General features: G+C 40.8%; 2 protein-coding genes across 2 annotated transcripts in view; both read left to right on the top strand.

Moving 5' to 3' along the window:
* Positions 1-126: 126 nt before the first annotated feature.
* On the top strand, positions 127-1779 carry ADRA2B (adrenoceptor alpha 2B). The gene has a single exon (XM_053464652.1). It carries the CDS (start codon positions 400-402, stop codon positions 1630-1632), a length of 1233 nt encoding a protein of 410 aa, XP_053320627.1. The 5' UTR covers positions 127-399; the 3' UTR covers positions 1633-1779.
* A 19273-nt stretch (positions 1780-21052) lies between these two features.
* GPAT2 (glycerol-3-phosphate acyltransferase 2, mitochondrial) overlaps positions 21053-25380 on the top strand; it is a 22537-nt gene continuing 18209 nt past the window's right edge. The window contains exons 1-4 of the mRNA XM_053463791.1: positions 21053-21103; positions 23404-23517; positions 23968-24041; positions 24427-24537. Coding sequence (XP_053319766.1) covers positions 21053-21103; positions 23404-23517; positions 23968-24041; positions 24427-24537 — 350 coding nt within the window. The remainder of the gene's footprint in view (positions 21104-23403; positions 23518-23967; positions 24042-24426; positions 24538-25380) is intronic.

Here is a 25380-nt window from a genome sequence, read left to right as displayed (position 1 = left end):
GTGAAGGGGCTGAGCTGTGGAGTGGGTGACATCACTCGGTGGGGCTGGTGGGAATATGCAGTCCTTTTTAAAAGCAGAACAAAGCTCGGTTTCCTCTTCAGGAAGAAGAGAGGGGCACAAGATGCTGATCTGACAGCAGTTAGAAGATACTAAAGCATCCAAGGAGATTAAAGCACCAACGAGGAGACTGATCCCTAGAAGAATTACTTTTCCTTACAGAACCAAAGAGAGGACAGCAGAAAACTTTTTCTTGAAGGAGTTCCGGAAAGTTCGGTACCTGAAGATAAGCTCTAAGATTTCTGGTGTGCGTACAGATGAAGGCTGCACCTGGGTACTTTATGCTTTCCTAGCACTTTCTTGCCCCCTTGCTGCCCTTGGCAAACTCTTAATACAAGAGCCATGGCATTGCAACTTTCCTACTCTTTGCAAGCCACGGCGGTTATAGCTGCAATCATCACTTTCCTCATCCTATTTACTATTTTTGGGAATGTATTGGTTATTATAGCTGTGCTTACCAGTCGCTCCCTGAAGGCTCCTCAGAATCTATTCCTGGTGTCACTGGCAGCAGCAGACATCCTGGTAGCCACTCTTATAATACCGTTCTCCTTGGCCAATGAACTGATGGGCTATTGGTACTTTGGAAAGATCTGGTGTGAGATGTACTTGGCATTAGATGTTCTCTTCTGCACTTCCTCCATCGTGCACCTATGCGCCATCAGCTTGGACAGGTACTGGTCGGTCAGCCAAGCCATTGAGTATAACTCAAAGAGAACTCCTAGAAGGATAAAGTGCATCATCCTTATAGTATGGACCATAGCTGCTTTGATCTCGTTGCCTCCACTTATTTACAAGGGTAAAAAGAAAGATCTACAGAACGAAAGACCCCAGTGTAAACTGAACGAGGACCCTTGGTACATCCTCTCCTCCAGCACCTGTTCTTTCTTTGCACCCTGCCTTATTATGATTTTGGTGTATATTAGAATATACTTCATAGCAAAACAAAGGAGCAGGAAAAGCACAGACCCTACCAAATCCAAGGTGGCGGCATCTAAGTTTTTAAGCCATACAACCAGACCCTGGCTGGAGCGTTCAACTGTACATGGTCAAGATTTAAGTGTTACAAAAGAAAAGGCTGGTTCCATGCAGCAGGATTCTCTGCAAGCTCTCCCGGTGTCTTCTCCTACGCCAGAGAAAAAAGCGGTCCAACTACCGAAGCCGGTCAACAGACCGCAAGATGATGGCCTAAAGCATACCAATGGTCACGGCCTAACCAAGATGGACACTGTCGCCACTATCAAAGGTGTAGTGTTACTGGCTAACAAGAACAAAGACTCTGCACCAGACTTTGCAAAGAAGAAAAGCCACCTCAACAGGGAAAAGAGGTTTACCTTTGTCCTGGCTGTCGTTATTGGTGTGTTTGTTTTGTGCTGGTTTCCTTTCTTCTTCACTTACAGCTTGGGAGCCATCTGTCCTGTGCTGTGTTATGTCCCAGAAAGTGTCTTTCAGTTTTTCTTCTGGATAGGATACTGCAACAGCTCCCTGAACCCTGTTATATACACCATCTTCAACCAGGACTTCAGAAAAGCGTTCAGAAGAATACTTTGTAGGCAATGGACACACACAGCCTGGTGACCAGGAAGGAGCCTTTCAGAACTTCTATTTATTAGACTGGATTGACTTGATTTGATGTATGAATATGGAGGGGGGAGGCTTTATATAAAAATCCATTGAAATCGGTTGTCACTAGATTTTGTTAGGTTAGCAGTTTTGCTGATCTTGCTGGCATTTGTCATCTGCCCTAACTTTTGTCTTGAATTCCATTTTAAATGAAGCATGTTTAAACAGAACTGCGTCAAACATAAACCTCGTTCTTCAACACTCTCATGTTGCTGTGAACCCTCACTGGTTTCAATGTTTTATCTACTTATTGATTTGGCTGAGGTCTACCTGGCAAACAGGCTGATAGCAGTCAACATTTTCTATGATCTCCCTCGCTTCATGATTGTTAACTTGTGCACTTGACTAGTAAAGTATTTATGTATAAATATACATTTTTTTTTTTTTTGTATTGCTGGGCATCCAAAGAAACAAAAAGCCTACCGAGACAAATGTAACCAGATGATGTGTGCACTTTTTTTTTTTTTTTTTTTTTAATTTGTGCCTGATTTAAATATATGGTGCTTTTTTATTGTTGTTGGATCTGTAAGCAGTGAGTGTGCAGGACTTGCTGAACCCTGAACTTAAATTTCACTTGGGAAATACAACATATCTCTTTGGCAAAATGTTCATTATAACTCTTACGGATTTTGGCTCCTGGTTACAAAACTGCCATCTGCCTTCAGGTCCCTGAACTAGTATTTCTTTTTTTGTTTGTTTTGTTTTTTTACATGTGCTGGAAATAGACTATTCTCTAATGGCAGGGGTTCTATATAAAAGTTTGTTATATGTACAGGTATATTTTCTTTGTATGCCACCAGAATAAATGAGAATTTAGGTAAATGTATAATTTAACCCTGCATCGGGTCCTACACATCACATTTGCCAAAAACTTTGACGTATGCTTTTGTGTATTGTTTTGTTTCAAATTTGGTGTTGTAATAAACACTCAGTTGATATTTTATTAAAGAAATCCAATGCTTCTGGAGAATATTCAAATACATTTTTAATGTCATGCTTTAAATAATCCACTTAGCGGTCCAAGAGGGATATTCGGGTCTGGCGTTTGGGATAGATGCTAGGAAAAGTTCTGGTGAGTTCTACGTATGCATTTTCCACATTAATGATGTGATGGGGCAACTCTGCATTTCTAGTTGAAGCCACTCACCCCTTGTACAGGTTCTCAGCAAGACGTTTACAGGGTTGAAGTTACTAAAGTAGGGGGAGACATGGGATCTTCCAGAGAAGATGCAAGTTGGACCCTTTTTATAGCGAAACATTCTTCTTGTTCTAGTAGCAACTGTTGCTCTTAGAAAAAAAAAAGGGTTAAGTATATTCTGTCAAGTTTTTTTTTTTTTTTTTTTGTGGTTGCTCCTTCACTGTTTTTAATAAAGCCATTTTAGTCTGATCCGCAAGGGGTCAGAGAAGGGGGCAGTGTTATAAAATAGAGCATGGGAACCGTTCCCTCTGCCATCAGAGACTGAGCAGGGAGAGTCAAGCCCTAACCCCAAGTGGGTGGTTATCTATAACGTTAACCGATCTTGACTTTGAATATTTGAACTCTGAAGCTGTTATTCCAGCGGGATTAGGGGAGAGGATGGCTGGAGGGATTGTTGGGGTTTTAAACTACATTCTGAGTGGGGGGGGTAAAGACAGCAATGGAGTGGTAGCTAGGGTAGATTGGAAGAGGGGGTCTAGCTTTAGGAAAACAAGGGTAGCATTGACAGTAAGTATGTACATTGAATTAAACCTGCGGTCGTGAAGTGTTTGTCAATTGATGACCCAAAATTGGTTCAAGAAGCTTGGCAAACAAAATGGGTGAGCTGGAGATATTGGTGAGCAAGGAATAGTATGATTCGATCGTTATCACAGAAACTTGGTGGGGCGATACCCATATCTGGTCACTTACTCACTTTTTAGAACGAATGGAGTAAATAGAGGGGGGGGGGTTATATGTTGTTGTTGTTGTTATATGTGAACCCTAAAATAAAGCCTGGCATGAGGAAGGTGTGTGTGGTGGCCCTGATACCATGTGGAGACATTATGGGTGGGGGGTTAGCATACACATTAAAAAGGGCTGCACGTTACTTGTAGATATATGCTGCAAGTCTCCCAACATTAGCATAGATGGAGAGGATCAGCTTTTATTGCAAATTAAAAAGGCTGCAAATCTGGGTCAATTTTGTATTAGTCAGATATACCAAGGAAGAACTGATGCCTGAGCCCCTTCTGGCTGATTTCATAGAACCGTTACAACAAACACAGGAGAAAGTACATAAGCAATTACACATTGTGTACCCAAAGGGTACTTAAAGAGCTGAACCTTATTTTGGCCAGAATGTTTTTTTTTTTTTTTTGTGCGGAAGTTATTTGAAGTGTTGCTAAAGGTATACATCCACAAATCCATCTTAAATCAGAATATAATTCAATAGTCAACATGGTTTTGTGAAAGGCAGGGCTTGTCAAACAAGCCTAGTAAGAATATAGCTCTAGGTGTGGCAGTAGATGTGACCTATTTGGACTTTAAGGCATTTGATACGGTTCCACACAGCAGGTTACTGTTTCGCAGCTATATTGCTTACCAAGGAGCTGAATTAGTGGGACTGCATTCCATTTTAACCCAAATGAGGCTCTCAAACAATTTAAAACTTTCTCGGGACACCATTAATGAGGCACTTGTGTGCAAAGATAAACTGCAAAGAGTTGTTGTAAATAGGAAAATTCTCAAAATGGACCAAGGTATTAAATGTAGACAACAGACATGGCACCAATGTGCAATGCCAATCAGCAGCTGCAAAGGCCAGTAAGATATTGGCATGTCTAAAACAGGGTATTCATTCACGGGGGTGGGATATCATCTTGCCTTGTTAAAAGACCTCACCTTGAAGATGGAGTGGAATTCTGGGCACCGGTCCTTAAGAACATTATGGAACTAGGAAAGGTGCAAAGAAGGGTTAAAAAATGAATAAGGGGTGGGGAAGGACTTCATTATGAAGAGAGACTAAAAAGGTCCATTTATATATATTAGAAAAATGGCGTCTTAAAGGGGATATTATAACATATAAATTTGGACAGGCCAATATAAAAAAGCTCTCCAGTGGCCTATTCATTAACAGAAATGTACAAAGAACAAGAAGTCACCCTCTGAGACTGGAAGAGCGAAAATTTCATAGACAACAAAGGAAGGGATTCTTTACAGTAAGGACAATAAAGGTATGGAATTCACTGCCAAGAGAGGTGGTTTCAATACAATGGATGCTTTCAAAGGGGTCTGGATATTTAGAGAGCTATAAATAATACAATAAACAATATTTTGGGGCTTATTGTTCCAAGGAGAAATCCGATCGAAATCTTTTGATTCAATCTAAATTAACTAAAAATGATCATTTTATAGATTTTTAAAGGGTATATATAGAAGTTGACTGCACATAGACAAGGGGGGTGGCGGTTCTTAAAAAAGTGCTGTATTCTACTAGAAAAATATAAAGTACATAAACAGAATGCCCCAAACAGAGATCACCACACTTTAGTTTTTATGTTTTTTATTATTATTATTCTTCTGCACCAAGAGCTTGACTGTCCCTGCGCAGCCCTTTTAGCCAGTGTTTCCTCCATGTTTCTGTATACATGACATACACAAGACTGCAGGTGTTGGATGCAGGAGGAGGTTGCTTGGCTGCGTAGAATGCTTTTCACCCCCCCCGACACTTGCCAGTCTTTTTCCTTAAACATGCATTACTCTTTCCCACTACTGACATAAGTCTTAGTCATCTGGGGAAGCATTCCTACAAACACCATCATCCAATGTTCTAGGACGACACCTCAGAAGAAGAAAAACAGAAGTATTTATTGAGGCCATCAGCTAGACCTTTATGCTCATTTATAAAAATATGGACATGCTATCCAACGCACAGTGGATGTCACGCTACTTTTAGGATACTGTCCTCATAGCTAAGAGCATTTCCGTGATCTCACTGGATTTGACCCAGATGAAGCATGGCTTCTCAGGGTCGCTCTCATTCTTTGAGTGAGGCTTGTCCCAATCCCTTCCAAAACCAAAAGAGGAAGTCCCCAGGTATGGGACTGTCCATTCTAAAAAAGATACCGTATATACGATGCGTGAAAGTTGCTATACATGTAACCACCCATTGGATTCATTTTTACTTGGGTAAGCCTCACACATCACTATCCTTTCTTTTTTTCTTTCCTCACCTAATGCCATTTTTTCTCAGAGCTCTAAATGTTTGCTGTGTGAGTGTCTAAGTGTTCTACAGCCCTCAACATCACAATCTGTATAGAAACCACAGTTTAAATAGTCACTTGTTTACTAAATTGTCTAACTATAACACAATTGTTCCACAATTACATTAATCATTATCATTGTTGCGACCACATTAAAGTCTCCGAAAAACACCCTCCAGTCCAAGTTGTTAATAAGAGAAAGCATGAGAGGCTGACACACAAGCTTCTGCACCAGTACTTGACAAGAAGCCAGTAGGGCAATTGGGGGGACGCCAAGAGTTACAGTGCCTGTGTTAATATACAATGTAGGACAAGGCAGCTTGCATGGGTCACGTAGTTTGTTTTGCCACAGTCCATGCCTCCGTGCATCCATGCACACACACACTGTTACCAGATGAATAATGAAATAGTTCCCAGCAATAAGCCAGCACAGTATTGAATATTACAAAACCCTTCAGAAACTGAGTTGTACATGCAGTAATGTGCTTGTTCCCATGTTGCTCCAAAGACACAAGCTGTACTGTATGCCTTTATAATACTATATATCTTACAATATTGGACATTTTGTTTGTTAAAAGGGAGACAGCTTTCTTTTCAGCCGTGGAGGAACAGAACTGGCAGCACTATAAACGCGCACCGAGACACGCTAAAGGTGCAGCCCTAACACTTTCTAAACTAGTGGCAGGGATCATTCTTAAACGATTGCATGCAAGCCTGCTAAACAGGTTAATGAGCCATCAAACCAAAAGGAGTGGAGCTAAGCTACTGTGCGGAGCATGTGAAAGTAGAGTAACGTATCTAGTCCCCTAAAAAGTTTGATAGTAAAATTCATTATGGGACAGATTTTATGGTATGTCGCATTCTAACCAGTTGTCCTAAGCCTTAAACTGCCCCTCAACTATAGTTTCAGCAGTTATGTTGCCTACCTTTTATCCCCCAAAATTTAGAAAAAAATTTAATATTTTAGATATTTTACTACAAGAAGAGGTTTTTTGGGTCGTTTAATGTGGGTTGGCTTATACCCGTTTGACGATTTGTGTTCCCCTTATGCTTTTATAGCTCCTCAGTGGTAATATGACTGTATGCGACATCCATTTGGTTAGAAACCCAGGATTAGTTACAAGAATGGAGGAATCGTGAGACGTGTAGGAGGGTAAGGATTGGTTGCGATTATGTCTACAACCATGTTAGGTGTATAAACTGAAGCAGGGAATCCCCTTCCTATAAGAGTGGGAGCAGAGGGATAAACGAGAAGCCCGCTGAAACACTTACCCTGTTTCTTTTGTGCGAGTTGTTTTCTTGTGTTTTCTATTATGTTTCATTTAGTGCAGACCTACAGATTGACCTCAATGTACACAAGTTTCCAGGCACTGGCAATTTCTCAGAGCTGGGACGCATGTTTACATATTGCCTGGATGAGAACCCGGCCCCACATAAAGCTTGTAACATTAAATTAATGCTACGTTTATGGCTTAATTCTGTGTTCCTGGGTGAACGAGCTTATTCCCAGGGTCACGCATCTTCTGTTCTAAATTAGTGATACGTGAGGATCCTGGTTTCTGAGCGGTACTGTATTTCACAGAACTCCTGGTTAATTAATTTATAATACCTTTACCTCCAGACAAGTAATTTTCTCACAAGGACTATTATATGAACTATTTGGTTGCCACCATTTATGAGACACCACAATAATAGTGATGCGGACTGGACAAATGATCGGTGAATGATGGCGCCTCCCGGGTCCCTTTGTCACTGTTGCAGCAGATGGTATCCTTCAGGCCCCTCACCTACTGCAAAATTGTAAGAACGTAGAATAAGCCATTGATCCAGCCAATGGCTGCACGTATGTCCTTTATCGGCTCCGGGCCTTAAAACGCTAGGACAAATTTTAATCACCAGTCTGGACCTATTCTGATGGGCAGCCTAAAGGTCAATTCATTTGCAAAGTTTCTACTTGGTTATAGAAGAGTTTGTGGCTTTGTTCACAGGCTGGCAATATGAGTAATGGTGTGTTGATCGCACCATTGAGTGTTTGCCAAGGACCAACTTTCCCTTTAAACTTACTGGTTCATCACCCCCAGGGGATGCTTACTATAAACGCCAATAACAGTGCTCAGTAACCCCGCGATATAACACCCCTTCTTCTACTAACTCCCACCACTTCTTGAATTGTTCTACGTAGCGCACCTTCCTATGTTTTGGCTCTGACACCTACTCGCACTGAATTCTGAATTTCCCTACTGCATGTGATGCTCAGAATATTCATTAATACAATTTAAACAGTAACTGCTCAAAGCAAATCGGATTTGGCTTGTGGAGCAGAGCGGGGATATGAGGGTAATCAGGCTCCTTCCATTCAGCCGATTGGATTTGGTGTTAATGAATCGCCCCACAAGCTGCCTGAAGTCCTGATCTGCCCTCCCCTTAACTCTGGAGATGCCCTGGGCCCCTGAAGGCACACAACGGTAATCAGATTACACAGGGTGACACAGACAGGAGATCTGGGGGTCAGCAGACAGCAACATACACAGACCAAGTAGGGAATGTTGGGGGAAGTACAAATATGACCCCCTCTTTTTTAACACCTAATAGGTGCATATTAACCAATTCTTACAACTAGCATATTTTCTACATTATGAATATAGCTATTTGTGAGATTAAAACACTTCCTATTGGGGACTGGACTAAAGCTCCCATCATCCATAACTGGCTGAGGATGATTAGAGTAGTAGTAGTAGTACAGCAAGGGCTTATACGTTACAGATTACAAGTTACCCAGACAGGACCTAGATGAACAGGTTTGCAACTCTCATCCAGAAAAGGCAAAAAAAAAAAAAAAAAAAAGGTTTTGATGAAAGGGCAGGAGCAGCCGAGTGGTTTTACAAACCTATACATATTAGAAACAATGGAGTGTGTCATTTAGGGATCAACCCCTACAATCATAGCTATGTGTATCGTAGAGCAAAAGAGCAGATGCCCAGGGACCCACGGAACCTGCCCCGTCTGCCTAAAGCGTATGGCGAGTATTCTAATGCGTCCGTGCAGAATTACATGAGCACATGTATGCTCACAGCTTAATAGTTGTTATATATCCCTGTCTCGCAAAGAAGGGGTTAAATGACCCCTTGTTCAGACTACAGCACTAATCCCGCACGCTGCATGTTTCACCAGCCACAGCGGACAGCTGGCTCTGTGCTTGCATATAAACAGAGGCACGGCGTCCCAGCTGCCCCCTGACCCGTGTCGGAGCTCACGGTCCCAGCAGAGACTTGGGATATGGGGCAGTTCACCACTTTGGTGGGGAACAGGGCGTGTGAAATTAAACATACATGTCATGGAAGAGAGGAGGGAGGGTGGAGGGAAAGGAACATCCTGTCCTGCAAGAACTCGCTGTATGGACGTGCAAAGCAGCAGTCAACGTGTCATGTCCCTGCGGTCGCAGTACCACTCATTTTTATTTACCAACTCGCTGCCGCGATCAGCGCTCTAGAGGCTAATAACCATTTGCATTACCCATAGAACACAGCTTTCCGGCTTCTCGTCCTTAGCTGCGCACCCATCTAATTACAACTTTGCAATTACCATACAGACAATAACATGGAGAACAATAGTACACAGCCCTTCGTAATGAATAGTGAAGTGAGAGGGTTAAAACTGCAGCTTTCCTGTTAGTGGATAAACCCTGATGTGTTTTTCTGTACCGATTCGGATCAAACTCTCTCAGTAGCCGTCCATGCCAATAGTCTGAAAGGGGCAAAGCAAATTTATGTTACAAAAACCAAAAAAAAAAAAAGCATAACATGAATAAATATGAATAATTGAAATTTACATAAAACACTTAAGAATTGTGGCTGTTTCAGAGCTATTAGGGGAACAAAACTGGCTGCTTCCTGCATAAATTCCAAGTGTTCCTCGTTAGAGGAGATGAGTCTCTCTCTTTGGGGATTGAGGGATTTGGTTCCTAATTCCTCCCCTGATGTTCCTCTTTTCTTGGAGCTCAGGATGTGTTCTGGGTATGAAAAAAAAAACCCTTCTACTAAAAATCTTACTCAATTACATAAAAAATGTCAAAATCAAAACAAAACGTTACAGTAAATCCATTCCCACTAGCCACAGCTCTGATCTCACACTCTAAAATAGAGTGTCCCTCGGGCCATTTTACATGTTGAGCGGTGCGTCGCTTTATGGCGGTAAGCAAGCAATAAATGGTCTTCCTCGGCCAGGGGGTAGCTAAGGAATGGAGGTCTAAGAGAAAGAACATACGGCCTACCATAAAGCAATCAGAACAGTGGGGTTTGTCAGTGAGAAATGTCACATGATTTTTTACCATGGTGGCTGCCACAGATAAATAAAATATGGTCATCTTTAACATGGACAGAGCATATACTTAATAATTTAAGCTCTCACGCACCTTTTCATTTTACCCCCAGGATTTTGAATTAGGGAGCCTATCTTGTGTAAAAAAAAGGCTGTAAATGGGCAGCACTAGAGACTGCCCCCCCCGTCCCACATCCCAAGGAACCACCTTGTAGCCTTCCGCTGTACAGCGTCATGAGTGGCCACGTGGGAGCTGCCACTGGGGGTCGGCTCTGCAACAGCACAGACCTCCTTTGGCTGATCTAAAGTAAGATCAGAGGATCACCCAAACCAGGCCACAATCCCACTGCATGAAACGGTTCCTGAAAATCAGGATTGTCCAGTGAAAACCGGGACTGGTTTGTCAGATATTTTATGATAGAAAACATGTATTCCATATATTCTGTACTTTACATGAACACAAAATGGAGTCAGAGCCATTTTATTTTACTTAATTATGTAGTGATTATTTTTTTTTGTCCTTGTTCCCTCTATAATTGAGAACAAAGGAGTATTCATGTATAATGATGTTTCAGCGCATATATGATACAATTAATGTTATCTTCCATGAGAAAGTTAAGGAGTAGACACTGCATATCTTTAGAAATGTAACTTGGAATGGGGGATACATGGGAAGACTACCAAGACCTGAGTTACTATCTAGGAAGTAACATTTGGCGATTAGGGTGACCAAGGATAAATTCCAAACACATATGTAATGGTTTTAAGTTAATTCTTAGACCGGAGCGTCTCTCACAGGTAAATTAAGAAATTACAATGGTGTAAATATGAGTAGAAATCCTAATTATAATGGGTAAAACCCACCGTTATGATTGGAGAATTCCAATCAAGAGGTGGAGGCTTTGATAATAAGCCCTGCTGTCTTTAAAAGCTTATGTCTTTAATAAAGAAAAAAAAAGAAACCTTAAGATCGCACCCTGAAATGGACAGACCCTGACGGACTTATTCACCAAATTTACCCCAGAGAATTGGAATCTTAAGATTCTGGCACCATATTTCACTCTTGGAGTTACTTTGAGTTCTAACCTATCTATAACTGGTAGAAAGTTATATTCTTTCCACTTAATTTCTTGCCAATGAACCTGGATTAATTTCTACAAGGACCGGTGGGACAACAGCAACAAGTGGTGGTAATTATAATTGTTTTATTATTCTGAATAGAGATGAATTTTGTCTTCTTCGTATAGAATTCCCTGTTTCTGGGAAGTACTATATTGCATTATTGTATATGGCGGCTTGTGAGACTGCAGCTTATAACCCGTGATAATAACAATAATGAAAAGGTATTTTTACCTATAGATGAAGTTTGACATTATTTGCATCTATTAGGAATTTCACTAATACTCTTAGACACAATTATTTTTAATTTGTTATATTAGTTGAACTAATATTAGAGAGATAGTGATATCTTTATTACTGCCCTGATTATCATCAATTTTTGGTTGCTGAGTGGGATGGAAATTAATTGTGTGTTAGACTCATAAAGTAGTAATTCATATTGATAACTATCGATAATATACTGTATTTGAATTGATTCATTTTTGACATGTTTTAAGAACTTTGTGTTTTATATTATGCACTGTTTGACTCATATATAGATTTTATAAATTGTATTTACAATAAATATTTTTGATTGACTATCTTGGTGATATCTATCTGATTTGAAAAGGATCTGAAAGGATTTAGGATCGGAGATAAAATATAGGGTATCTCCTTAAATTAATATTGTGGATGTGGTACTACAATATTTGGTAGCGTCATTATTTTGCGTATGTGATATAATATTGGTTTTGCCTATTTTGTCTCATTAATATCCCTAACAGGTTGGAGGTACGTTCTGTGTGCTCCTCTACCGACAAGTTATCGGAGGGCAGGGATTCTTAGTGAAAAGCAGAACAAAACCCCACCGTGAGAACGACTACCTCTTTAAGTAAAAGACATTGGCCACCTATGGAGGTGACAATGTTTAATCGCAACATTAACTTACTATAAAGAAATAGGTCAACATTCCACTCACTTATACTTTCCATTCATTTTTTAAGCAGGGCTCCAGCATAGACCTAGAAAAGAAAAGAGGGCCCATGGATTTTAACAGGGAAAACAAGCAAGTGTAATGAAACATAGCTGTAACTTTTACCCAGAGATTTGGATAATGGCTCACGAGTAGTAAAATACTTGTGTCAGTGTGCTAAAATTTATGCAGAAATCCCATCATGCACTTCTGTAAATGGGTACAGTTCCCTTTTAAAGTGTCACTAAAGCCTTTTTAGTAATTAGTAAAAAAGCTTAGAAAAATAGAATAAATAAGGAACAGCACTGGTACTGTCATGAGTAACAGAAGAACAATGTGTGTGCAAATGAGACAGTTGTTCACATCAAAGATTTGCAGCCTGACATAATGGATTTCAAAAATTGTATTATATTTTTGATATAAATCAAAAAATTAACAGTAAATGGTGACAAAGTTTACCCTCCCCCTACTATCATCTTGCTTTAGCCCACCCTGTCTCTATTCTCTGCTGTTTTATGGAAAACCTTGCTTCCTCCTCACGCGTCCCCTTCTCTGTGCCCTCTGGGAACTATTCCCTCTTAACCACAACTGTCAATAAGTTAATAAATACACTCAATGGACACTTTATTAGGTACGGCTGTTCAATTGCTTGTCAACACAAATAGCTAATCAGCCAATCACATGGCAGCAACTCAAGGCATTTAGGCATGTAGACGAGGTCAAGACAACTTGCTGAGGTTCAATCTGGGAATCAGAATGGGGAAGAGAGGAGATTTAAGTGACTTTGACCGTGGCATGGTTGTTGTTGGTGCCAGACAGGCTGAGTATTTCAGAAACTGCTGATCTACTAGGATTTTCACTCTCAGCCACCTCTAAGGTTTACAGAGAACGGCCCGCAAAAGAGAAAATATCCAGTGAGCGGCGGTTGTGTGGGCGAAATGCCTGGTTGATGTCAGAGAAGAATGGGCAGACTGGTTCGAGATGACAGAAAAGCAACAGTAACTCAAATAACCACTTGTTACAACCTAGGTATGCAGAATACCATCTCTAAATCCACAACACGTCAAACCTTGAAGCAGATGGGCTACAGCAGCAGAAGATCACACCGGGGGCCGGAGCTGTTCTGTCAGCTAACAACAGGACACCGAAGCTAAAATTCTCACAGGCTCACCAAAATTGGACAATGGAAGACTGGAAGAATGTTGTCTGGCCTGATGAGTCTCGATTCCAGCTACGACATTCAGGTAGCAGGGTCAGACTTTGGTGTAAACAACATGAAAGCACGGATCCATCCTGCCTTGTATCAAAGGTTCAGGCTGGTGGCGGTGTAATGGTGTGGGGGACATTTTCTTGGCACACTTTGGACCCCTTAGTATGTCGGATCAAAGAGGAATTGTCTCATACCAGGTTATATCAACCATAAGTCCTACACCGCTATCCAGCATTTATCATGGATTTCCTTTTTTATTTATAATAGTATATAGTAATAGTATTACCCATAATTTTTCTGTTGTGCAGTATATAAAACCTGACATCTCTATGTCATGCCATACTTAAAGTGCAGCTTTGATAAAAAGTTTATACTTGGGTTGAAGTTAGAATCCCAGTGAAGTCTTAGCTTCGCAAAAAAACAAAATACTATTGGTGGAGCCGGATGTAACGTCACATTCGAACAATATAAATAAAATAAAAATAGGCCATTGAAGTATTAATATAATAACTGGCAGAAGCAACAGATGGTGTCCAATACAATTAAGGCTAGCTACAATTTTAATGTTGCCTTGGGATATACATTGTGCATAAACAGAACCGCTAAGGCTTATATTGTTTATGAGTGAAATGCAGAATACCCACCCTTCCAGAATAAACATTTCTGTGCTTAAAAATAAACTCAGCTCAAAACAAGGATATTTCCTTTGAATTATAGATTACCTGTTTTGTGGGACTTGAACAGATCTGCACAACTCGACGCTCTACTTATTAAAGGTCTGCGAGCCTAGATTAGACTAATTAGCAGATGTTCGTTCACTGCCGTCAGAGGCAGAGAGTAAAATCAGGTGATGTTTGACTGCGTCTCAATGAGCTCGGAAACCAAACTCTAACTTTACACAAGAGGTGGTATATACATATACATATACACACACATACATATATACATACACAGATATATACATATACACACACACATATCACAAGTTCGAAGCCAATGTATACAAAGGGAATTCAAAAATGTTACACATATAACTAAGTTCATACTATACTAATTATGTGGACAAGGTCCTGAGCCCCCTCTAGCCTATAATCTATAACATGTTTAAAGTGCTATATTGTAAAGGGATAGCCTAGCATTCCCCATAGCTTCACAAAACCCCCAAAAAACAAAAAACATAACTTTAGGAGAAGCTGCAGATCCATACCACCTCCATAGTCCTGTTTTGTTACCAATGATCAGGAGCCGATTGGCGACATAAAAGTTGAAGCTGATATCAATGGACGTACGTTCTGTACACAGGGAAAAGACAAATGCATTCAAGGAGTTAGCGCAAAATCCCATGTATTTTCAAGAGCTACCAGATTCATTACAGTGCACACGATGGCTGCTGTGTTCCTTTAAATGAAATCACAATAATGTAAGATGGTATTTAAATAAGTGATATGTTACTGTGGGGGTAGACAATCACTTTTATCTACAAGAGATTCCTTAACAATACAGACAAATGTCATGAAATCCAAGTCTGCACCGTTGTCTATCATTATATTATGAGATTTGTTACATGTGCTGTCCATTCACCCCTGCGATTCATCAACGCTTGATGCAATTCATTTGTTCTATACCAGGAGCGTTAACATGTACTACGTATATTCGCATAACATTGTCTATTAATTGATTTGAGACCCCAAACCCCCCACCAATTCTTGTATCGCCTCCCAATTCATTGAATAAACCCCTTTATATGTACGTACAGGTGAGACGCAGTATAACAATTAGCAGCGGGGTACTTTGGAACGCCCCGCCATACGATCCGATTATCAGAAGTGAAACACGCGTGTCAGTAAAGGATGGTGTACTATCGGTGTACTCTGTGCTGTGACAGATCACATAGGGTTATCATCGCCACATCAAACGTCTGCGCAGCATCAAAACATACGGTTCCAATGTCACAGTGTGAGTGGAGCCTGCATCCCACGCACATACAGGTGAAGCGTTCGACAATTCCCAATCCAACAAACAGCAACTCCCCATCCCCCAACCCACATTGTGCAATTTAATATATATATACCTAAACAGAAGCTGTTATTGCAGAATTAACACATTCTATACAGGTACATTTGCCTAACATCTGGAAAATGTTACGTAATTTAGGAATTAAGAATATCCATTTGATAGGAATTTCAACCAAATAGGGTTGAGGCCATAAGAAATATATGGAGGGGTTTATTCACAATAACATGTATCTAAATTGAATAACTATGCATTAAGAAGGTCGTATTCTGCAAGGTCAAGTCGGCTTCACATACATTCACTAACGGCCGCGTTTATAGGAGAATTGTGGCTTCCACTGCTTCACGTCTCTATGAAGGGCCAACACTGGCCAGTTCTTCCAGTAAACACCGAGCTGACATGTATAAATTCACTGAGGAGATTGACAAAGAACAACTCGAATTGACTTAACTATACATCGTACAGGGCCAGCCAAGCTTTCCCTGCAGCAGAAGAGCACTGGGGCTGGAGCTTCATCAATAGTGGAGCCAAGGAATCGAAACCCCAACGCTCCAGCAGACTCTCTCAGAACGGGAAGGAGGGTTTCAGAAACAATGGTATTCTACGCTGGAACACCAACACACAGGTTCTTCCGTATACATTATTCCATATATACAGTAAACAGGGCAGAGAAGTGAATGGGAAATGCAGACGTTACAGTAATTAGGGAACAGAACGGAATCTAAACATAAAATATCCTCCCTCCCATCAGCAGATCTCTGTAACAAAACCAGTTATCAATAATGTGCGTTCACAAACGAACTGCATGTGCAGTCAGGATTAGAACAGAACGGGCAGCAAATATTTTCTGATTGGTCCATTTACATAGATTGCTTTTCAGCTTCCCCAAACATTACCCGAGCCTTTTGTCCGCCGCTCGATTCGTGACGGCCTTATAGTTATCTTCTTAACATGTATTCTGCTAACGCCATATATATCGCTTCCATCTCTGCTAAAAGGAAATTCCAAGAACCAGCCGTTCTGTTAACTAATTCTTTCCCTGGTATTTCCCCCGAAGCCATACTTCAACTAAAGATAACGGCGTGCGGCTTATTGTTTGGAACACAGCGCCGTTCACTGCTTCGCTCAATCACTTTATGCATTAGAAAGATCAACATACATAGCCTGGAGAAAATGTGAGGAGGGGGGCATGACTTTAAATACATTATGGGGTTAAACAAAGTGCAGAATGGTCAAAGTCTAAAATTAGAGTCTGTTTTCAGCAAAAGAGTGGCAGATAAGTAGGATTCCATTCCAGCAGAGGTGGTATGGGTCATTAAAGGAAGGGCGTTAAAACATGAGTGGGTTCCCAATGCAATCCATAACACAAGATTGGAAACTAAGTAAAGCTTGAGGTTTTAGACAAAAATGGGCAGAGCATCAAATTCAATGAATGCAGCCAAATCCAAAACATTCTGATATTAGGAGTCGTGGGGTGCGGTGAAGTTAACCCCTAACTGCCCAACTGTCCTCGCACCATGAGCTGCAGAGACCAGGAAAAGGGTTAGCATGATCAGATTGGTACAGATAACAGGAATATTTGTATACATTCTGCATAATGTCACCATGTATTTTACACAATTAGCTAAATAAAGCAGCAATGAATAGACCTGTTTAACCCCGCGAATGACGCTGGCGCAGACCTCAGAGAGGCTAATGGATAATTAGGGAGCAGGTCGATTCTTTGATGTGACAGGGGCTCCCATAAACAAATTATCACGGCTACGAAGCGGACCAGATGCACACACGATCCGCTACGTCACAGCGCTGCAGACGCTTTGCTCCTTGCTTCGGTTTGGTGACAGTCTCCGTGACACTTACATCACTCACCTTGCATCTTAACACCGAACCACAACTAAATGACCAAAAAAACGATCCTTTAAGGAACCAAAATCAAGAGATCTCACCCCCCCTCTTTAATGAGGACTGTTATAGAAGGAAGTGCTATATTACAGATAAAGTCATTTTCTTCTGTATCTCGCCTACTTAATACAAACAACAAGTCCTCCCAGCCTTCTTGTGTCCTACAGGGCTGGTCATATATCAGTTTGTAAAGGGACACTCTGGGCGCCGTATTCTGCTTTAATGCATATGATAGCTGAGCGGTCCCTCTAGAATTTGGTGGTCCCCGCAGCTATTCTCTCTGCAGGAAATGCGTAACGCATCTCCATGCATGTCATATACTCCCAGCACTTGCATTACTGGTGCCATCCTAGTTCACTGCTAGCACTTCCTTGCCACTGGTTGAAGCAACCAATCAGTGCAAAGAAACTCTAGCGCAGGAGGATAGCTGCAGCTTCTACCCCAATAAAGTGCTTTATTGCTTTGTAGACATTAAATCATGCTCTGTGACTGGAGCTGATAGGGACAGCAAGCTGAATGTTTAACCCTTTCTTGACCCTTAGGAGATACTAGTAAGTCCCATAAGACATGGTCTAGATGACCGAGGGGGTAATAGTACGTCCTATGGGTTTTGCACGGTGGGAGCATTTCCCTGTTACACGGGAGACAGCCCGGGCCGGCATCGATAGCTTGCAGCGGACCGATCCGCACACTTGGGAGCTTTCTGGCTTTGGCTACCAGGATGCGGTTAGGAGGTCCCGTCGACATCGTTGCAGGACACGCTATTAATGGCAGAGCGGGGCCCGATGTTTGAGAGAAATCCCAAGTAACAATAAGCGTTTTCTCATTTCTTTTGACATTTAATTCTTACTAAACTGCAGAAAGGGGCTCTCTCTTTATCCCACTAACGGTCATTTGAAAACAATACATAGTTTGTGGGGTCACTAAATGCAGAAAAGGGGACCCAAAGCTGAGCAAAGATATTAAAGAAAATGTGCAACACTCACCGGTCACTCAGGGGAGTAAAACCCCGGGTCACGAAGCACTCGGAAGTGCGGCCTGTGAACAGTCACTCAAGGGTCACTAAGGGGAGTAAAACTCCGGGTCACGAAGCACTCGGAAGTGCGGCCTGTGAACAGTCACTCACCGGTCACTCAGTAACACACCGCACAATACGAAGCGCAAACCCTAGCCCGCTCCTCCAGCAGGAAGGGCTTCCGTGGCCCAGAACGATGCCATAGCAGGTGGTAGGTATAAGCGCGATAACTGTACTAAGTACAATCGTGTCCGCGTTGTTATTATGTACTAAGGATCCGAAACATAACATACCGCTCACAACCGATAACGCCGCGATACTCTGACAGCTGCGCACTGCTTAGTTTACGTGGTGCCTTTGCGCCGCCCAGGAATAGCTGATGGCGTATTCAACGCGCCCTTCGATGACGTCACCAGGGCGCCTCAGAAGCGCCTGCTCTGCGCGGGAAGGGTGCTGTAAGTTGTATATAAGCGGGAATGGGACACGACGGTACCGCGGTGCTTACCTTGACGGGGAGTAATAGATGCACGCTGCTTTAACGGGGAACGGGGAACGGGGAACGGGGAGGGTGTATTGTGGTTTCTCACACCATCTCAGTGTTTACCGTGCGGGGGGCATTTATATTAAACCTGCACACGGTATTTGGCGGTAAAAGGGACCGTTCTAGGCAGTTTTCCTCCCCAGCTCGGATGGCTATTATTAGTGAGAAGCCTTTATCTTTACTGTTGTATTATCCTTATACACAATGTGTGTTTATGTAGAGGCCGTAGGGCCGATATGGCCGCGTCCTCCCTATAATAGGTGAACATCCTGCGGCTGCTCTTGGACTCCATGTGAAGTACATAGCGCGGTGTGTTTAGTGCGTGTTTTTACACCGTGCTCAGCTGCACGTTCCATGTATGGCTTAATATAGCCGCTCCGGCACGTTTTGCTTAAACGGTCGGGCATTATCTGAAGATGCAGTTAAAATAACTTTGACTGCGCTGTTTCCAAACGCCAGTGAAAATATAGAAAATAGATGTCACGGAACGGCCCCCGGGTCTCTGCCCTTCGTGTTTATGCAGTGGGAACGAGAACGTTTCCTGTTCTTCTAAGCAAGTCATGTTTTTATTTCGCAGAATACTAGAACATCTTTCATTCTTCCTATACACAGCGATGGGATCTAAATATAGCGTTAATGCATTGCTCGTAAAGACTTGGGGTTACTTTAACTCGTGTTTAATTCCGGCAAATCGTGCTTGCTTTTAATTCATACCAAGGGTATGAAAGATGAATACAAAGATGAATCAAATACAGAAGCTAGAAAACACATCAAAGGTGATCTATCGGTTACCTGCTGGTCATAAAGAAGCATCTATGATTTAGCCGCCTGCTACAAACGAAATAAAGATAATTCTGGTTCTGCGTGTGGCTGGACGTCCCAAACGCTTTCAGTGCCTTATTACATCAAGACCGGCAGTGTTCTTATATAGTAAACACAGAATGGGATTTTTTTTAACCAAATTTAGCATCTGTTTGGTGTGAACACAATCTGCTAACTTTACTTTTTTTTATTATACTTGCAAAAAAAAAAAAAAAAGTTAATGTCTACATTACGTGCCTTACCTATATTCTTCCTTGTCCCTCTTGGCCCTGATGTTGTTCCAAACGTTTATGGATATGTTAACACACAAGGTTTGCAGAGGGCCCTGTGTACACACTGTCTCTGGTCCTGTTCTGTTTACCCGCACTAATGGGCATAAGTTTATAAAGGTTTTGATGCGGTCGGGAAACATTAGGATTTTAGTACAGAGTGGAACTGAGAAACGGTAATTGTCAGCCTTTGGATTAGCAGATCAGTGACAACTTTAAAAAAAAAAAAAAAAAAGTACTTTTATGTCCTTTTGTCATGTTATGGTCCTTAGGAATACGTATGTAGTATTTGTCACATAATTTATTTTTCACAAGCATGTTTGACGACCCAGAATACAATTTTGAGAGGCGCAGGCCGCGTGCAAATGCAAATATGGTATTTATGCTGCAGATGGAGTCAAGCTTCCTTACACGAGCCACATATTATATCAGGAATATCAAAGTGTGTCATTATTTGTTATTTGTACTTTAGCTTCATATACAGAGTGTCGGGCTACCGCAAAAAAGTATCCGAAGTCCGGTTACACAAAACTGACTTGCTGTAATTTCCCTGAGAAACATGCGCTATTTATGTAGATTTTCCATGTTCTGCTTCAATTAACAGAAACCTACTTAGCACAAGTTGCTGGGTACCCTACTGGCAGTAGAGATATTCCGCTCAGAGGGAAACATGCTGAGAGTTCTCATTTAGAGGTCCTGCTTTACAACCCATGACAATCCAATATATATATATACATATATATAAAATATATGCATCTTCTTAAAAGTATATATTCCTAAAATGTAATGTATTTGAAACTAGTTATAATTTACTCATATCCAGTTATCTCCTGTAGCCCCTCAAAGAAATACGAGTGAAGACAAGTGCTTGGTATGTCCTGTGGGATATCCAACACTGAATATGTTTCTCACTTATGTATCCATGTGCATTCATTCACCTGCTTGTGTGTGTGTTTTCCAGAATCTACACCTTAGAAGTCTTACAATAACCAAGATGGAGACAACCTTGTCTGTCCAGCAGCTTCCTAACAAGTTCACAAACACCGTAAGTTCCCCTATAAAGTATTAACTCCAAGACATTTGACTCGTATTGATCGCTGGTAACATTGTTAGATTACTGTCGGTTTGGGTTACTAGTCACAATGGAATAAATTAGCAGTTCAGCTATTATTATGCATATAAAGAAGCATAATATTTAACTTGTTTATTTTTAATTGTAATGCATGATTTATTATTGAAAATATCCAGCCCTTATGACACAGAGAGCTTTTGTTTCTATTATGAGTGTATACCAGGTGAGCATACAATAGGAATATTTATATCACCTCTACATGAATGGGTTATTTAGGTCAGATACATTACATAGATATGATGATATCCAGAAAACTCTGTGACTCCCATCTTTGGTTTCTCAACATGGCATTACTGTTCTTTTTACTGTAATAAATTCCCCCTTATTTCCAATGTATGTATTTGCAATGTTTTTCTGTCTTATTTTATGTGAAATGTAAAACCATCACGTCCACTGCATCCTTAATACAATAAATGATTGAAAAAGGAACCCAGGTGGGGGAACTTGAAATACCTGAATATAATGGGTATATACTATATATGTCACTGACATATCATGTGAATGAAGAGTGTCACTGCAGCAACCTCTTTATATTCCACTCTTCGTGACTAATATGTAATATAAAACTCCTCCAATGTACTGTAATGTCATAATGTATTCATAGTCATATATTTCTGCAGGGGTGTATTTAGAGTTAGGAACATGTAATTTGTTGTCAGATGGGAACCATTTAGCCCATCTAATCTTTCTCTTTTTCTGCCTGTTGCAAAACCTTATTTGGTCTCTGATCTTGTCTTTTCAGGATAGCCATATGCCTATCCGACCCATCCATGTTTCAATTCCTTCACAGTATTAAACTCTGTCTCCTCCGCTGGAATTATATTATACGTATACCACCCTTTTGGTGAAGAAATGCTTTCTAACATCACATCTAAACCTTTCACCCGTTAGTTCAGGTCTTGTACCTCCTATCCCACAATGTGTTCTGCATGTAAATATACAATATTTGAAAGTTTCTGTTTGGTTACTAACTGCTTTAGACTTTACTTCCTACACTTTGCTGCTTTGTGACATTGGGCTTTATTCACTAAATGGAGAGTTGTGTTTCAGCTTCTTGACTTCACAACACATTATGATGATCTAACCCAAGTGAGCTTCTGCTGCAAGAAGAGCTTGGCTGGCCCTATATAATGTATAAAATTATATATATATCGGTGAAATTTCTTCAAAGTCTCCTTACACATTGAATTATCCATTGTACAAGACCAGCTCATTCATTCACGTTGGAGAAATCTGCTAGTGGTGTCCCTTCATAATGAATAGTGAACTGATGGAGTTAAGACCACAACTCTCCCTACAGTGAATAAACTCAAATATCCGTCCACCTTTCAGTAATCAGAAATAACAACATTTTCTGTAGTCAGATACAGTATAGTAATAAACCACACAAAGTAAGTGTAACAGGGGTTCATACATCCTTCTCTGGTTTAAATACCTTTTTTTTCTTTACATTTTGATACTATTTAATAGTTTCAATACACTTAATCTTCATATATATCTGTAGAGATGCATAGCAGCCAGCATGAAGGGGTTACTCATACCCAACTTAATGGCCTTGTGCTTCAGGTCAGTACCCATGGGGAAGGAAAAAAAGCTGCCTGGGGAATAAATCATTTCAGCTACATGCACATTGGATTTCATCTTACTCAGGTGCTAATGAACAAATCCTTAAATCATTTACTTGGTATTAAGGCCCTGCTTTGTCATTATGTCAATGTAAAGAATCTACATCTTGGGTCGTCCCCAAGTATATTTTCTCCTCTTTGTCGTTTGCTTCCAGCCCACGCAAACAGTCCTAAATTATTCACATTCCGTGCTACTTTTCAGAAATTTCTTCTGTTTTTTAGAAATAAATATTAGAAAATGTTGCATTTGGGGTTCCAAAGGAATCTCACCCAGCAATTCTTTACGCTGTAAAAGCTTAGTTTGTTTTTGTAGGCTGTGCTTTCTATGCTGTGCTGTCGTATGAACTTGTTTATATTGATGCCTGTAGATAAATATAGCTGCTACTTAAGATTTTTTATGCATACTTTGCATGGAAAAGAGAATGTCTCTGAATTTGCAGTAAGGTGAAAGACCCTGGAGCCAGGGACCAGACAGAGAGGGAGCGCGTGTAAAATTATGGCTTGCATTAGGTGGTGGCGGAGATAAAACTATTTTTCCTGCTCTCTGCATCATTACTAAATTTAGGTCTCTGTGTCTGTGGTTTTCAGAGGATAAATTGGCCCCTTGGACTGGGGTTGAAGATTGAAACGATATCCCCTTTCCAGGGGAAGTATCGCCCCCATGTTGGACAGCCCTGCCAGTCATGTACTCCTAAAAGTATGGTGAGTGTTCCGAGAGGATCTGTCACTTTCACAGCATTTACAATCATGAAATTACAATAGCGTGTGCTTGTTTTTTTCAGCGACTGTATCTGATTTCAAAAAGACTGCTTTGTCTTTGTTACAAATCTGTAACAAAACTAGCATAACAATTCATTTCTTGGCCTGAGCGCCCTTTCCTACTCTTCACCCAACCCTCAGAACCAAATGGTGAGGAATAATCATGCAGACCCTGACATCAGGAAGTTTGGGTGGCTAATCCCACGGTATACATATAAACTAGATTGTTTACACATAGTACCTTTTTTTCAAATTCAAACCTTATTACTTGGGTTTAGAGAGTTTTTAGGATTTGGATAAGTGGTAGATCATCTTTCAGCATGTTACCGGTTGTCTTCTGTGTTCCCTAAATGATGCTGGAGGAATGATTTATGGGTATATATTTTCTTACAGGAGAACTTCTTTTACAAGAGATACACTCAGATGGGGTTTCGCAATGCACTCCACATCACAGAACAGGACAGCAGGTAGGTTGTGTAGATTAGCAGTTTCTCCAGCTGGGCCCTTAGGCACACTAACAGGGCAGGGTTTGGTAATTACCATATTATGTTCCAGTAAGGAGATTCATAAAACCTGCACTGTTGATGTGCTTTTAGGACTGGGTTGGGGTCCAGTGGTGTAGGCAATAGCCTACCTTGCCCCTTTCATCAGATATTCAAGTGCCTTTATGCATATTTCTGTATATACAAGGATACACTGGGTTCTTGTTGGTGGGGAATACATGTTACCCATTTGTATTTACATCACCATGAAGGAAAATTATGCATAAATGGTTTTTGTGTTTAGTGTATTGGCCTCTGTCTTCATTTTCACACATTCTCCTTTTTGGTTTTCCCTTCTTTCTATTTGCAGGTTTCGAGGTTGGCTAGTGAGAAGACTGTGTTGCTTCATCTTTATATGGGAACGTCCAGTCGATAAAGACCTTTCTTCAGATCTGTTAGAAAAGATCTACAAACACCCCAAGTATTACCTCTGTTTATTGAAGTAATATTACACGAGTACCGTTTATTTTTTATTTGGCAAAAAAAAAAAACCAGGAGAGAGAAGAGACAATTCTGATTCAGCAGGGAAAGTTAGCTTGTGCACATTCTATGTGACGGATTATATTGTATAAATATTTTGTGTCAAAGGTGGACTTACATTATTATGATATTGTATGCTGGAGTTTAATCCATTTTTAAGGGTTAACCATTTATTAACCGTTGATTAATTTTAATTTCAGCACTGTTGGGGTTATCAAAATGTTATTTCACACATGATATGTTTACATTAGTTTAAGGCATAATAAAAATTGTAACCTAACTTTAAAGGCTGATTTCATGAATATACACTATATGGACAAAAGTATTGGGACACCTGACCATTACAACAACAGGGACTTTTATGACATTGCATTCTAAATACATAGACATTAGGGCTGAAACAACTAATCGATAAAATCGATAATGAAAATCGTTGTCAACGATTTTCATTATCGATTAATTGGATCGATTTTTATCGATTATAAAAAGAGGTTTTTTTCAGAGCAAATGCTCTGAAAAACTCCTATCCTTATATAATCCGACCTCAAACAGAGATCGGATTATAACACCGGAATCCAGATCCCCCGCAACGCTGCAGGGGACATGGATTCCCCTCACTGTCGGCCAGTCTCTCACTTCCGTCTCTCTCCCCCCTCCCATCTGCCTCCTCCCCCTCCCATACATCACTCTGCCTCTCTACCCGGCACCGTTACTGACAGGCACTTTCCCTGCAGCTTCATAGAAGCCTCAGTGTAAGTGAAGGTGAGTAACGGAGTCTGTCTGT

The sequence above is a fragment of the Spea bombifrons genome, chromosome 4 (genome assembly GCF_027358695.1).
Source record: "Spea bombifrons isolate aSpeBom1 chromosome 4, aSpeBom1.2.pri, whole genome shotgun sequence".
Lineage (NCBI taxonomy): Eukaryota > Metazoa > Chordata > Amphibia > Anura > Pelobatidae > Spea > Spea bombifrons.
The sequence above is the reverse complement of the archived record's forward strand: the minus strand, read 5'-3'. Positions and strand labels throughout refer to the sequence as shown.